This window comes from Balaenoptera physalus, assembly GCF_965194825.1.
Source record: "Balaenoptera physalus genome assembly, chromosome: 10".
Taxonomy (NCBI): domain Eukaryota; kingdom Metazoa; phylum Chordata; class Mammalia; order Artiodactyla; family Balaenopteridae; genus Balaenoptera; species Balaenoptera physalus.
In genome coordinates, this window is record NC_138889.1 from 100,327,165 (window position 1) to 100,341,680 (window position 14,516).

Genomic DNA, 14,516 nt, shown 5'->3' on the forward strand with positions numbered 1-14,516 from the left:
CTCCAGGGCCCTGCCCATCCTGCCTCTACCACTTCCTGTTTTCCCCACAGGGCCCCAAGAGAAATTCTCCACTGTCACTCTGCGGCTTGGCCATAAATGCCGCCGGGCTGCCTCACCAATAGGCCTGGCACTGTTTGTACAGGAAGGCCAAAATGAATTCAGAATGAGAGAAGCCAATTTCTGGAATGGGGGTGGGGGCCCGACAACAGAGGAGAGAAGCTTGTGTCCTTGCGGGTCCGTTTCCAGACTCAGAGGAGGGAGACAAGTCACAAGTGACAGCCTTGGCAGTGAGTGGGGACCTCATTTTACCAGTCCCAGTGCGATGTAAGGGTCAATGAAGTGCTGAGGCTGGGACGCACCCTTGCCCCCCCTCAATGATCCCGGTGGGATCGTGTTGCCTTTCTGTGAGGGAGGGGGTGTTGGATTTTCGGAACTAACGCCTCAGTCGTGCACCTGTGTTCGTGCGTGCGGGTATAATGCCTTGGTTTTTCCGTTGATACTTAAGAAGGTACAACAATCCCTCCTCTTGGCCCGCAGGCCCTGTGGGACAGCGAGAAAAGTCCCCAGAGGCCAGGAGGAGGCTGCTGTGTCCCAGGTTTAACCTCGCGGAAGGGCTGGACTCCCTCTCCCAGCGCGCACCGGGGCACCGCTCACGCCCCCTGCCTTGGAGCGCACCGGGTGGAGGAGATGCCGCGGCTGCGCCTTCCGGCCTCAAGTCCCCCCGCCGCCCCTGAATTGGTAGGCTCCACCGCCGCAGTCGCCGGCTTTCCTGCCCACGCGGCTGGGCACTTCCAAGGCGCGAGCGGGGGAGGGAGATGAGGTGAGGGGAACGGTGAGAAAGTCCTAGGGCAGCTTATCTTGAGACGTCGCTTCCAGATTCATCCGCAGTTCATCGAAATGGGCTCTATTTCCGTGTCGAATTAAAACGTTTGCGCAACCCAAACAAAAAGTATTCCTTTGGGTCCTCCCCTTGTCACGTAGAGGCGCTGGGCTGGCCCAGCGCTCCCCATCGCGTTCCCACTTCCACACGCATAGGTGTGTGCGTAGCCGTCTCTCTCTCGAGGGCCGGCTCCACCCTGCAGCGCTCGGCTTGGTGCAGCCCTGTCCCCCCGGGGGTGAATGGTCCGGCCCCTGGCCCCTCAGCCTCCCCCTCCTTCACCGAGTCGGAGTGGTACACGGCCCACGGTGCAGACGCGGAACTGGCGCGCGGTCCGAGCGGCGCCCGCGCCGAGGAGCAATTGACGCTCGACTGCCGGGGGACGTCTGGCCGAACCCGGCCGGTACCCCGAGGCTCGGGAGGTAGGAGGGTCCGGGCCGCTGGGGGCCCCGGAAGGGTGTTTGGGACGAGGCTGCCCGGGAGAAACGGACTCTGGGAGGAAACAGGGGCTCTAGGGCGAAGGGGCCTCTAAGGAGGCCCTGAAGGAGTGTGAGGGGGCGTAGGGTCTCGAGAGGGACAGCAGGGGTCCGTAGGGAAGAGGGTGGCGCTAGAGGTGGGGGCGTCCGGGCCGCCGAGGGGGTTCGGGCTGCGAGCCTAGGCGCGGCTCCCGGCTGCAGGGCGAGATTCCTACGGGGCTGGCGGGCGGTCCTGGTTCCGGGGCGGGGGAGAACTGTCCAGCAGGTGAGGGGGCGGCCAGAGCTGTCCAGCTCGGGGGCCCGAGCCGTGCTAACCACATGGCGCGCGTGTGTGCGTGTGTATGTGCGTGTGTGTATTTGTGTGCGCGCACCCGCGCGCCTTATTTTTGGTTAGGGTTTGAAAAGCACGTTTGGCTCTTTAAAAAAAAATTTTTTTTTTTTTTAATTTGGTGTTTCAAAATCGGCTTGTTGGAGAGTGGAGACACCGTTCAGTTTTTCCTGCAGCTGCTTCTCTCCCCATCCTCGTGCACCTCTAAATTCGTCCTCCTGTTCCTGCCCTCCCCTCTTCCCCAACCCTGCCTATTGCCTGCCTCTTTACTCTCATTCTTCCCCGCGCTGGACCAGTCTGTGCTGATGCGCTTGCAAGGTCACTGCCTGGGGAGGCGGTGGAGGGGAGAGAGCCTCCTGTTGTGCTCACGTCAGCAAGGATGTCATATCGCTCTCTGGTTCCTGTGGTTTTACTATGACATCCTGCCCAAAATGAGGGGCGAATCCAAAGGGTTGGTTAATGTGGCCATTTGTAAGCTGAAAAGACATAGATAATTTAAAGCGGTGGATGGAGTGGATGGTAGTTGTGTAGAACTTCAGCAGATAGGTATGCGTTTTGAGCTTGATGCCTTTGGAATTGTAGGGGCTAGGAACGAGGATCTATACGTTAGTAAATGTAGCTGAGGCAAGAGGCAGAGTGGGTGGATGTGAAGACAGAGTGTGAGTTATAGGTAATGCGAGAGAATTTAGAGTCTTCGTGAGGAGGGGAGAGAATGGGAAGAAAAGCCTTGGTTATCTCTGCAATCTGAAAAACCAAAGGCAGTGGCTGTTGATGAGATATAAATTGAGACTAAAAATCCATCCTATCACTAGTGGCTAGAATAGTCACAAGATCTCTGGGTCCTTGTGGCTTTGGAGGGAGGTGAGCACTGTAGTGCATGATAATGATTTCAGTTTTATCAGGTGATTCTCAGTGGAGAGGGGGCTGGGAGCCCACCAAGGATAGAGGCCTGATGCCTAGCATATTAGTAGAAGATGCTTCAGGTGTGATCTTTGAGATTTTTATTTGGAAAGGGCTCCTGGTTTTCAACATAAACCTAGATTTCAAGGTTTAGCCTTGAGCTCTGGTCCTGTAAATTCTGTTTTATTTTAAGATACTTTGGCTCTCACTAGGCATTTTCCATATAATTCTTTAGAGAATGAATTATGCTTTTACCCATCTCCCATTTCATTTCTGTGTTTCCCTCCCCTCCTCATTCTGCTTGGGAGGAGCTGAACTCTGCTCTCTAACAGTCCGTACTGCAGTGCCTCACGTTCTGCAGTATGCTTATGAGTCCGTAGCAGTGGAGAGGCCCAAAGGGCTTTTGGGGTGGTAGTGATGCCTAGAAATGAGTATTTTGCAAGCTTGGGAACTTGGTTTTCGTTGTGTAGAAAGGGGATATCTCTATCAAAATCCAGAATTAAGACAAAGTGCAAACTAAAGGCACATGGGGGAGAAGATAACCTAACAATCAGTCGGTGCTCTCAGTGGAAGAGGTGTCTCTAGATTCAAGGAGAATGAATTATTATGGGCATCGGCCAACTCTGGAGTAGCAGCTGATAGCACTGTGCGGTCCCCAAGCAGGGGAGGGGCGGTGGCTCTGCTATAAATAGTGCTGGAGCCAGAGTTGCTATGGAGACAAAACTGAATCCTATTACCTGCAGGTCCTCTATTGGGAGCAAGAGAAAGGAGGGAGAAGTATTTTGAGGATTTGAGAGGTGTTGTAAATTTTTTTTTTTTTAATTATTAAGTAGGAGAGAAAAAAAGATAGAGCTTCTCATCTAAATCAAATAGAGCCTTAAGCATACAGAGAGTGTGTACGTTGTATGTATGGGAGTGCACGCAGCAGCAAAGAAGAGCGTGATGTGTGAGGGTGTGTGTCGTGTAATGGGATTCTCTCTGTGTGTATAGTGAACAAGGTCTTAGTGTGGCTACGTGTGGAGCACAGAGGTGGAATACTGGAAGCACTGAAAGTAACCTTGTCACGGAGTGAAACATTTTGTTTAGAGGAGTGTATGGAGACCCAACAGGAAATAAATTACAGTTAGGACATGTAAGCTTTTTCTAATTTTTGGACTATGGCTTAGAAATTCCTCTGAGCACCTCTCCCTGTCCTTGCAGGAATACTGTTATTTCTGCATCTAATTCTTAATGTCTGTAAGATAAAGAAGGACAAGGCCTCATCTGTGTATATTGTATTACTAATTCGAATCCTGGGACCAGAATATAAGTGGAATACTGTGATTCAGCACCAAGGGCAGAGCCAGTAGCAGTAGCCACTGGACCCCTTTCTTGCTTGAAGAGGGGAGAAAAATGGTTTAGATGAAGCAATTGGGGCATAGATATTCTTCATTTGAGATCACATGGGGTAGAGCAGCCAGCTGTTGTTACTGTCTGAGTGCAATTAACTGTATAGACTATATGGTAATTTCACATCAAGCTGAATGCAGAATGTTGGAACAGAGAATAATTAGGTTTCCACCTAGAGCTAGGAGTGCAGATTAGTTCTGATTAGAGAGTCTGGTTTGATCCTGATCCACCCTGGAGCAGTCCTGAAAGTGACTTAATTTTTGTTATCATAATAACTGAGTCCAGATTAGACCGACTGGGCCTGTTTTTCAGAAACAGGAACAGCCCCAGGGGTGAGGCTGGAAATGAGCTGGTTTGTAGGGACGGAGAGGTGAGCCATTATTTATCCTACTTCTTGACATTTGACTCTGTGAGCTCTTAAGCCTGGACAGAGCTCTAGGCTAGGAAAAGTGTCATGTTCTCCTATCTTTAGTACTAAAATGGAAGATCTTCTGACCTATGTCCCTGGCTGGGTTGAAGCTGAGAGGGATGAGTCCCTTAGGCACAGCAATGGATCTTATCAGTACTTTTTTCCTATTAGACTTGGATTTTCAGATAATATCAGAATTCCTCCTGGGGACATCGATTCCATGCTTGGTGCCTTGAAGTTTCTCTGAGATGAACTGATGAATCGGAACCATGGTGCAAAAGAAGAAGTCCTGTCCTCGGTTACTTGACTACCTAGTGATCGTAGGGGCCAGGTAACCAAGAAGTGACTGATTTCTGTCTTGTCATCTGGGATAGCCACAAAATCTGTGATGATTTCCCTTCCCCATTTCCACGTTGCTTTGCATATCTCATTCTCCCCCCCACCCCCGCGCCCCCCCGCCCCTGCCCCTGCCCCCACCCCTGCCCCTGCCCCCACCCCTGCCCCTGCCCCGGCCATGCCATGCCATGCCATGCGGCACATGGGATCTTAGTTCCCTGACCAGGGATTGAACCCTTGCCCCCTGCATTGGAAGCACAGAGTCTTAACCACTGGACCACCAGGGAAGCCCTGCATATCTCTTTCTTCTTCTATTATTTCACCCTGGTGGGAACCTTGCTGCCAGTAAGGGAAACAAAACAGGTAGATTGAGAGTGTTGGCCTGGAGGAACAGAGATAGAGCAAAACTCTGCTCTTAACTAGCGTCTTTGTGATTTTGAGCAAATATACTCTATACACTTCAGTTTCCTTATTTCAAACAAAGGAAAAGTACATTGTGCTCCTTCTGTCTCTACATATGCTCTCTTGGGAATTCATTAGCTAATACACCTTGAAAGATGCTAGTCATCTCAAGGTGTTAGTGATAATTTTATTGTCGCCATTTTCCTTTTATTTCAGGGTGGGCATCTTCATGGCAGCACAGACCTCATTTAGCCTATAGCTAAATGTGGCATGTTTTCCAAGGTCCTGCAGCTAGGTTTCTTTATCCAAAAGAGCATTTATTTCTTGACTGTGGTTAAAATTTGAAAGGGCGTTCTGTCCCTTCAGGCTGCTGAATTTGTCTTTCTGTTCTCCAGGCACCCGAGCAGTGATAGCGTGGCCCAGACTCCAGAATTGCTACGGCGATACCCGTTAGAGGATCACGCCGAGTTTCCCTTGCCCCCGGACGTCGTGTTCTTCTGCCAGCCAGAGGGCTGCCTGAGTGTGCGGCAACGGCGCATGAGCCTGCGCGAGGACACCTCTTTTGTCTTCACTCTCACCGACAAGGACACTGGAGTCACGCGTTATGGCATCTGTGTTAACTTCTACCGCTCCTTCCAAAAGCGCATGCCTAAGGAAAAGGGGGAGGCCGGGACAGGGTCCCGTGGGAAGGAAGGACCCCATGCCACCTGCATCTCAGAAGAGGTTGGCGCCGAGAGCTCGGAGAGTGGCCCGTCCCTGCAGCCTCCAAGTGCCGACTCTACCCCGGATGTGAACCAGTCTCCTCGGGGCAGACGCCGGGCCAAGGCGGAGAGCCGTTCCCGCAACAGCACTCTGACGTCCCTGTGTGTGCTCAGCCATTACCCCTTCTTCTCCACCTTCCGAGAGTGTCTGTACACCCTCAAACGTCTGGTGGACTGCTGTAGTGAGCGACTGCTGGGCAAGAAACTGGGCATCCCTCGAGGCATACAGAGGTACGGTTCACTGCTTATGCTCAGAAGAGAGGGGCGGCATCTAGGGTTGAGGTGTAATTGGCTTGTGAGGGGCGTAGGAATTTTCCTCTAAAGCCTGAGCTCCTTCAGACCTCCTTAAGCACTTCGTGTTAGTCCGTGCTAAGCAAAAGACTACTGCAGAGTTAGACTTCTTTCCATGATCGTGTTTGGAGTGATGCTGAGGAATTTGGTGTTTCACGATGGGCAGGACAGTAAGTCTTGCTATGTATACATTTTTGCACTTGTCATTACTCTTATGTATACCCTGTGATCCTAGCTGAGACCAAAGGGTGGGCTTCTCCAGCTGCTGTCATTAGACCCTCTATGGTTACGCTGGGCTGCAGTGGGGTGTCAGCTCCTAGTGCTTATGTGTCTGTTTCCTGCTGTCTGCTGCTCAGGGACACCATGTGGCGCATCTTCACTGGATCGTTGTTAGTGGAGGAGAAGTCAAGTGCCCTTCTGCACGACCTTCGAGAGATTGAGGCCTGGATCTATCGATTGCTGCGCTCCCCAGTACCCGTCTCAGGGCAGAAGCGAGTGGACATTGAGGTCCTGCCCCAGGAGCTCCAGCAAGCTCTGACCTTTGCTCTTCCAGACCCCTCTCGATTCACCCTAGTGGATTTCCCACTGCACCTCCCCTTGGAACTTCTGGGTGTGGGTGCCTGTCTTCAGGTGCTAACCTGCATCCTGTTAGAACACAAGGTGAGAGGGCCAGCTTTCTAGACTGTTCTAGGGGAAGGGCTTTGAAATGTGGCAGAGGCTAGACCATGAGTTCTCTGAGGATAGGGACTACATCTTTTTCATCATCTTGTCTCCAGGAGATAACACGATACCAGGTATACGACAGGTACTCGGTTGGTGTGGGTTGAATTAAGGTACTAGTATCGTGTGGGCTATATTCAGAGGGCTTGACACTCAGTTGAATTCTCCTTAACTATACCAGCCTAATTCTCTGAAAATTTCAGTCGTTCTGTTCCAGTGAGTGACCCTGGGATTTGGGGGTACAAGAACTAGGATGACAAAGGAGTGATTCAAGGGAGAATTACTTCAGTGCTTGCACTGGGAGGCGGCAGGCAGGGTGAGGCGTGAGGCAGTGATAGGTGTGGAAACTAAACTCCCAGAGCCGTAGGCTTGGTGAAACAGAAACTAAATTGTAGCGTGGGAAGCTGTTTTCTCACAAACCTTCTCCTGTCGGGTAACCCTTGTGGTGTGGCTTGTTGCAGGTGGTGCTGCAGTCCCGAGACTACAACGCACTCTCCATGTCTGTGATGGCATTTGTGGCAATGATTTATCCCTTGGAGTATATGTTTCCTGTTATCCCACTGCTGCCCACCTGCATGGCGTCCGCAGAACAGGTGAGTCTCAAGGTGTCTTCTGGCTTTGTCACCTCTGTTCCAACTCTGTCCAGCTCTGAGGGCAAAGGCTCAATGCCCAGAGAAGTTGTAAATCAGTACTGGTCCTGAATTCCTTGTTAGAACTTACTTGTCTACAAAATCTGAACTGATCTGGTGGCAAAACCTATGCTATTTATGTTTTTTATTTATCACAGTTAGTAAAATGATTACAGGCTGCTGGCTACACCACTGCAGGTGCTACATAATATGTAGAATACGCACTATTACTTTTCTAAAATCTGAAAAATTCTGAACTTTGAAACACATCTGCCTTCAGGGATTTGGAAGAGGGATTGTGGACCTGCGTTTTCCTTATCTAGGAAAAGTCGTGACTCAATATGTGATCGCAGTAGGTTTTGGTTTTGTTTCTTGTCTTTTCCACAGCTGCTGTTGGCTCCAACACCGTACATCATCGGGGTCCCTGCCAGCTTCTTCCTCTACAAACTGGACTTCAAGATGCCTGACGATGTATGGCTGGTGGATCTGGACAGCAGCAGGGTGAGGCTCTTGGCTGAGGCACTGTAGGGTCTAGAATAGGATTGTGTTCTGTTTTTCTAGATTACTCCCAGGAAGTTCCTAAGTTTGTGGGTGATTGCTGTTATGAGACTCATTGAAACAACTTTTTAAAACATACTGCTTTTACTTTATTGGCTTAACAAACCCTTGGTTAGGACTCAAAGAATTACAAGATTTAGTTTTGCTGGAGTTAAATGCTTCCCCACATCTTCCAAGAGCAGTAGGGCAGTTGCGGTTGCAGGATTATTACATATGGTGTAGGTCATCTAATGGCTTTCTGGGAGAGTAGTTTCTAGTAAGAAACTGCAGACTTTAAAAAAGTATATTAACACTCTGCAGTGTGAGTACATTGAAACTTCGGTAGGTAGCCCTTATATGGGTTCACTGTAAAACTTTAGAAAATGCAAATAAGTATAAAGAAGTCAATAAAAACTATGATCCTATTATCTAGAGATAGTCACCAATAACATTTAGGTGTAATATTTCCTTGCAGGTGTGTACATGTGTCATATACATGTGTATGTGTGTATTTTATATGTGTGTACATGATATATGTGTTTGCATATATATAATAATACCGTATATATAACTTCGTATTCTTGTTGCTTACCTTTATGTAAGAGAAACTTTGGAGCAACTAATTCTAAGGTCATGCCCTTTAACTTTCTTCTGGTGCAGGTGATTGCCCCCACCAATGCAGAAGTGCTACCTATCCTGCCAGAGCCAGAATCATTAGAGTTGAAAAAACATTTAAAACAGGTAGGTGAAGAATGACGAAAAGGAAGGGGAGCAGTAGTGGCTATAGGGCTGTTGTAGGCGGACAGCTATTGTAAGAGCCAGTTTCCTTTCAGACTTCAAGTGGAGTAGATTTTCTTAGCCTTGGGTGGGCTTAAAAAGAGATGTATCCCATTTCTGGGTTGCAGGATGAATCTCAAAAAGGGCTTTTTAGATTCCTTTTAATTCATTGTGTGTCCCCTCCCACCCTCTAATCCTTGTAATGCTGTGTAAAACAACCCTTCACTTCCTGCTGCTTGTCCCATCTGCCATTCTTGATGGCCTTGGAGCATTCTCTCAGTGTTACAGGAGGGAGTTAGTAGTTTGGATAATCTGGCTCCTTTTATGTTTTCCTCTTGAATTGATCTCTGATCCCTACAGAATCATTTCTTCAAAAATTCCTTTCTTTGAGTAAACCCTTAAATACATTTTTCATTGATTGATTTTCTTCTTCTTCTGCATGCCGAACACAGTACCTGAAGGTAAAGTGTGATGAGGCCCTGGTCCTCTGCGCTGCTGTGTGTGTTATGTAGGACCACCAGTAGACAGCTCTGTATTTCTTTTTAGGAATCTGTCATTTGAAGGGTCTTCAGGAATCTCTCTCTGTGTTGTCTCAGTTCTTAGAAATACCTCTAGGTGGGGACTTCCCTGGTGGTGCAGTGGTTAAGAATCTGCCTGCCTATGCAGGGGACGCGGGTTCGAGCCCTGGTCCGGGAAGATCCCACATGCCACGGAGCAACTAAGCCCGTGTGCCACAACTACTGAGCCTGAGGTCTAGAGCCCGCGAGCCATGACTGCTGAGCCCGCGTGCCACAGCTACTGAAGCCTGTGCGCCTAGAGCCTGTGCTAAGCAACAAGAGAAGCCACCGCGATGAGAAGCCCACGCACCACAACGAAGAGTAGCCCCCGCTCGCCGCAACTAGAGAAAGCCCGCACGCAGCAGTGAAGACCCAACGCAGCCAAAAATAAATAAATAAATAAATAAATTTTTTTAAAAGAAAGAAATACCTCTAGGTGAAATCTGTTTGGATATAAATGGGTGATTTTGTATTATCCCTCTCTCTTTTTCACTTGATTCATCACTACTGATGTAATACGATATCTTGTTACTGCAGAGTCTGGTGAGGATTGCAAGTTCAGAAAGTTCTCTAGCTGTCTTCCTTTGCTGTGTTTTTCATCCTTGGTGATTGCTTTAGTATGACTAATGAGATGGAGAGGTTGATACATGATATTGGACTTTAAATGTTTGTAGGAGCTAAGATTTTTGGGCTCACAGATCCTGTATTCTGACCCCTGTTGCTCAAAGTGTGGTCCATGAACCAGCAGCATTAGCATCACCTGGGCTTGTTAAAAAGTGCAGAATCACCTCAGGTATACTGAATCAGAATCTGCAGTGTAACAACATCCCCAGGTGATTCCTATGCTCATTAACATTTAAGAAACACTGCTGGGCTAGACCAGTGGTTTTCAAATTGCCCCGTGGAGCCTCTGAGGGTTGATTTAGGTTGGGACCCCTGAGCATATGAGGCTCTGGGTTCCTTATGTCCTTCAGAGAAGCTTTACTTTTACATGTTTCGTTTGTTTGTATTTCTACATAGATTTCAGTTGAAAAACAAGATTTTGTAGCTAAAACAAATCTGAAAACTGTTGCCTTGGACTTCAGGTTTGATCAAGTTGCCTTGAGTCAGATTGGCTTAAGCTGAAGATTTCATAATTCAGATTGTTTTCTAAAGGTTAATATATTTGGATTCTTGTTTCAAAGATGAAGGTTCTTTTCTAGGAATTGAGATTGGCTGGCTGCCCCAGAAATCTGCCTTCTCTGAGGGACTTCTTATTGTTCCGCAGGCCCTCGCCAGCATGAGTCTCAACACCCAGCCCATCCTCAATCTGGAGAAATTCCACGAAGGCCAGGAGATCCCTCTTCTCTTGGGAAGGCCTTCTAATGACCTGCAGTCTACACCTTCCACTGAATTCAACCCACTCATCTATGGCAACGATGTGGATTCTGTGGATGTCGCAACCAGGTACAGCCAAGCCAACCCCACAGTCACAGGCTCTTAAGTTGGTCTCTGCTCACTCAGTGACCTTGGGGCAGATGACTTCCCTGAGCCAGAGGTTCTTTATGTATACAATGTATATAATATTTGGTTACATTTGCCACCTTAGTAAAAGCAAACAGAAGAAATAATCATACTCTCAGGCCTCTTAGACCTTGCGTGAACAAGGAGATTGATGATTCTTTAAGATACCTCTCCCCTTGCTGTTGGAAACCCGTTAAATGATGACTGTGGGAGGTGGTCTGAGGCCTCGGGTCGTAGGGATCCTTGCTCTGCAGGGCGAGGGACTCGGGTCATCTCACCATCCCCTTCTTCCCCAGAGTGGCCATGGTCCGTTTCTTCAACTCCCCCAACGTGCTGCAGGGCTTTCAGATGCACACACGTACCCTGCGTCTCTTCCCGCGGCCCGTGGTAGCTTTCCAAGCTGGCTCCTTTCTAGCCTCACGTCCCCGGCAGACTCCTTTTGCTGAGAAACTGGCCAGGACTCAGGCTGTGGAGTACTTTGGAGAATGGATCCTCAACCCCACCAACTACGCCTTTCAGCGGATTCACAACAGTGAGTCCCCCGACCTCTGCTTTGCCCCACCTTCTGCGTTTGTCCTCCTGATGGCTCTTCCCTTTGCTTCTTCCCTTTCTAATCTTCCACCTGCCCCTGCCATTCTGATTTTGCTTTAGACTTTTTCCCACCTTTCTTGTAGGTTTTCCCTGCTTTTTTCCCTTATTGCTGACTCTCTCCTTTTTTCCTCCGTGGGTAGACACGTTCGATCCAGCCCTGATCGGCGACAAGCCGAAGTGGTACACCCACCAGCTGCAGCCTGTCCACTATCGAGTGTATGACAGCAGTTCCCATCTGGCCGAGGCGCTGAGCGTGCCGCCGGAGCACGACTCTGACTCTGACCCTACTGATGACAGGTGAGCAGCCCCTTATGGCAGCAAGACAGTTCTCGAAGTCTAAGAGGCTCTTGCTAGCCGTTATTTAGCGCAATTGCAGAATTTCATAGGATTTAGACATCAGTCCTTGAAGCCTTGGGTTATATTTTGGTTGATTGTTTTGTGTTAGTTTCCTTATTTTATCTTGCTCCCTGGCCTTGAGTTAAGAGTGCTCCTCTGTTTATTTTTCCTAATGCTGATTGCTGATTCTTCTCCCTGCCCCTTCTTTGTGTTTTATTTTTTTGCTCTTCACTCTGCAGCGGCAGTGATAGTATGGATTATGATGACTCAAGCTCTTCTTACTCTTCCCTTGGTGACTTTGTCAGTGAGATGATGAAATGTGACATCAATGGTGATACTCCTAGTAAGTGCACTTGGAGAAATTGGCCAGCTTGGGACAGGGTTTGGGGTTCTGTGATGGTATGGTCTGTACCTGCCATCCTTGTTGTTTTTTTTTTTAATTAAAAAAATTTTTTTTAATTAATTTTTTAATTGGAGTATATTTTTTTTATATTTTATTTTATCTTTTTGGCTGCATTGGGTCTTTGTTGCTGCACGCAGGCTTTCTCTAGTTACTGCGAGCAGGGGCTACTCTTCGTTGCGGTGCGTGGGCTTCTCATTGCAGTGGCTTCTCTTGTCGCAGAGCATGGGCTCTAGGCGCACAGGCTTCAGTAGTTGCAGCACGTGAGCTCAGTAGTTGTGGCTCGTGGGCTCAGTAGTTGTGGCTCGCGGGCTCTAGAGCTCAGGCTCAGTAGTTGTGGACGCACGGGCTTAGTTGCTCCGCAGCATGTGGGATCTTCCCGGACCAGGGATCGAACCCGTGTCCCCTGCATTGGCAGGCGGATTCTTAACGACTGCGCCACCAGGGAAGTCCTTGGAGTATAGTTGATTTACCATGTTGTGTTAGTTTCTACTGTACAGCAAAGTCAATCAGCCATACATATAATCCTTGGGTTTTGGCAGACGTGGATCCTCTGACACACGCGGCACTGGGGGATGCCAGTGAGGTAGCTATTGATGAGCTGCAGAGCCAGAAGGAAGTAGAGGAACCTGGCCCAGACAGCGAGAACTCTCAGGAAAACCCCCCTCTGCGTTCCAGCTCCAGCACCACCGCCAGCAGTAGCCCCAGCACCGTTATCCATGGAGCCAGTTCTGTACGTGAGGACTTGGAGGAGTGGATAAGTGAGGACTGTTACTTGGGACCTGGGCCTCAGCTCTGTTAGGAAAGCTAGGATGAAGCTATTCACTTCATTTGCTACTTTCTCCACATTTCCCCCTTCTTCCTCTCCGTAGATCCTATAGTTCAGAGCCTGTGAGATACAATTTGACCCCAGAAGGACATCCAGCTTTGTTCAGGGGTTAGCCGAGATCCCCTTTGCATAATTTGTGGAGATAGAGAACAGGGGTATAACAAAGATCTTTTCTCACATACTCCTTAGGCTAGGAACCTGACAGGCCTGGCTTGAACTGAGAACATAGGAAGGCATCACAGGGCACCAGGTGACTCCTTTTCATTTAATATGTCCCCTAGGAACCTGCCGACTCAACGGAGATGGATGATAAGGCAGCAGTAGGCGTCTCCAAGTCCCTCCCCAGCGTGCCTCCCAGCATTGGCAAAGCAAACGTGGACAGGCGTCAGACAGAAATTGGAGAGGGGTCAGTGCGCCGGCGAACCTATGACAATCCGTACTTCGAGCCCCAGCATGGCTTTCCCCCTGAGGAAGATGATGATGAGCAGGGGGAAAGTTACACTCCCCGATTCAGGCAACATGTCAGTGGCAATCGGTGAGAGCCTGGGGTTGCCTTCTAGATGGGTGACTGAAGGACCTCACTACAGTGGACCCTGGGCGAGGGTTAACCAGAAAGTCTGAGCAGTCTGAAGGCTCTCATGGTCCTGCGTCCCCAGAGGGTCGTGCTTTGATCTAGGCATTTAGAAATTGTGGGGAGGGAGAGGTGACTGCAGTGTAGCATCAGGCCCACACGCCCCCCAAGATTAGGTACCCATGCCTGGGGCTTATAGGTGCCACTGTGCATTCAAGGGCTCAAAAGCTGCTGCGGCCCAACAGCTTGAAACTGGCAAGTGACTCAGATGCAGAGTCAGACTCTCGAGCGAGCTCGCCCACCTCCACCGTCTCCAACAACAGCACTGAGGGCTTCGGGGGCATCATGTCTTTTGCCAGTAAGTGCCTTCAGCTCTCTCACGCTTTTGTCCCATCTTCGCTCCAGCAGGGCCTGACCGTGGCAGATATGGCTTAGAGCTTCAGATATAGGGCTGGGTTGGCATTATCAAGCTCCGGATCAGGTCGTTTGGGTGATACTGAATAAGGTATTTTCAGGGGAGGTCAACAAAGAACAGGGACAGATTAGTCGTTATCTTTATACCTGGAAGTTTTAGTCTGTTTCAGGTAAGACAGCTAGCTGTTCAACTGAAAAATAATCATTATATTAAAAATCATACACTTGTACATATATTTTGCGGAAATATTCTGGTCAAATTTGATTTGGGTATACATCTAGTATCTTCTTTGCCTGGGAAAGGAGTTTTTCATGAATGCACCTTGAAATCTATGTGACATTGACTTGTGCATAGAGAATATTACCAGATATGAGGGGTGGTGTCAGTTAAAGACTAAAGACAGACTAGGGACCGGAGAAAGCCAACATGGGGGATAATTGTGATGGTGAGTTTTTTAGAAGCCCAGGAGGGACAGCACCAAC

The 14,516-nt window shown here is 49.0% G+C and overlaps 1 protein-coding gene across 50 annotated transcripts in view; it reads left to right on the forward strand.

The window, feature by feature from the left end:
• Positions 1-23: 23 nt before the first annotated feature.
• Positions 24-14,516, forward strand: part of MADD (MAP kinase activating death domain) — a 40,237-nt gene continuing 25,744 nt past the window's right edge. For 25 of the 50 annotated variants that reach the window (XM_082410668.1, XM_082410682.1, XM_082410679.1 and 22 more), the window contains exons 1-14: positions 24-1,299; positions 4,551-4,710; positions 5,513-6,109; positions 6,526-6,829; positions 7,351-7,482; positions 7,906-8,019; positions 8,716-8,796; positions 10,657-10,835; positions 11,189-11,424; positions 11,624-11,780; positions 12,059-12,162; positions 12,762-12,952; positions 13,330-13,583; positions 13,838-13,977. In XM_082410668.1, coding sequence (XP_082266794.1) covers positions 4,649-4,710; positions 5,513-6,109; positions 6,526-6,829; positions 7,351-7,482; positions 7,906-8,019; positions 8,716-8,796; positions 10,657-10,835; positions 11,189-11,424; positions 11,624-11,780; positions 12,059-12,162; positions 12,762-12,952; positions 13,330-13,583; positions 13,838-13,977 — 2,551 coding nt within the window. In that variant the 5' untranslated portion in view covers positions 24-1,299; positions 4,551-4,648. The remainder of the gene's footprint in view (positions 1,300-4,550; positions 4,711-5,512; positions 6,110-6,525; positions 6,830-7,350; positions 7,483-7,905; positions 8,020-8,715; positions 8,797-10,656; positions 10,836-11,188; positions 11,425-11,623; positions 11,781-12,058; positions 12,163-12,761; positions 12,953-13,329; positions 13,584-13,837; positions 13,978-14,516) is intronic. The other 25 variants (XM_082410671.1, XM_082410700.1, XM_082410702.1 and 22 more) reach the window with 1 other exon arrangement.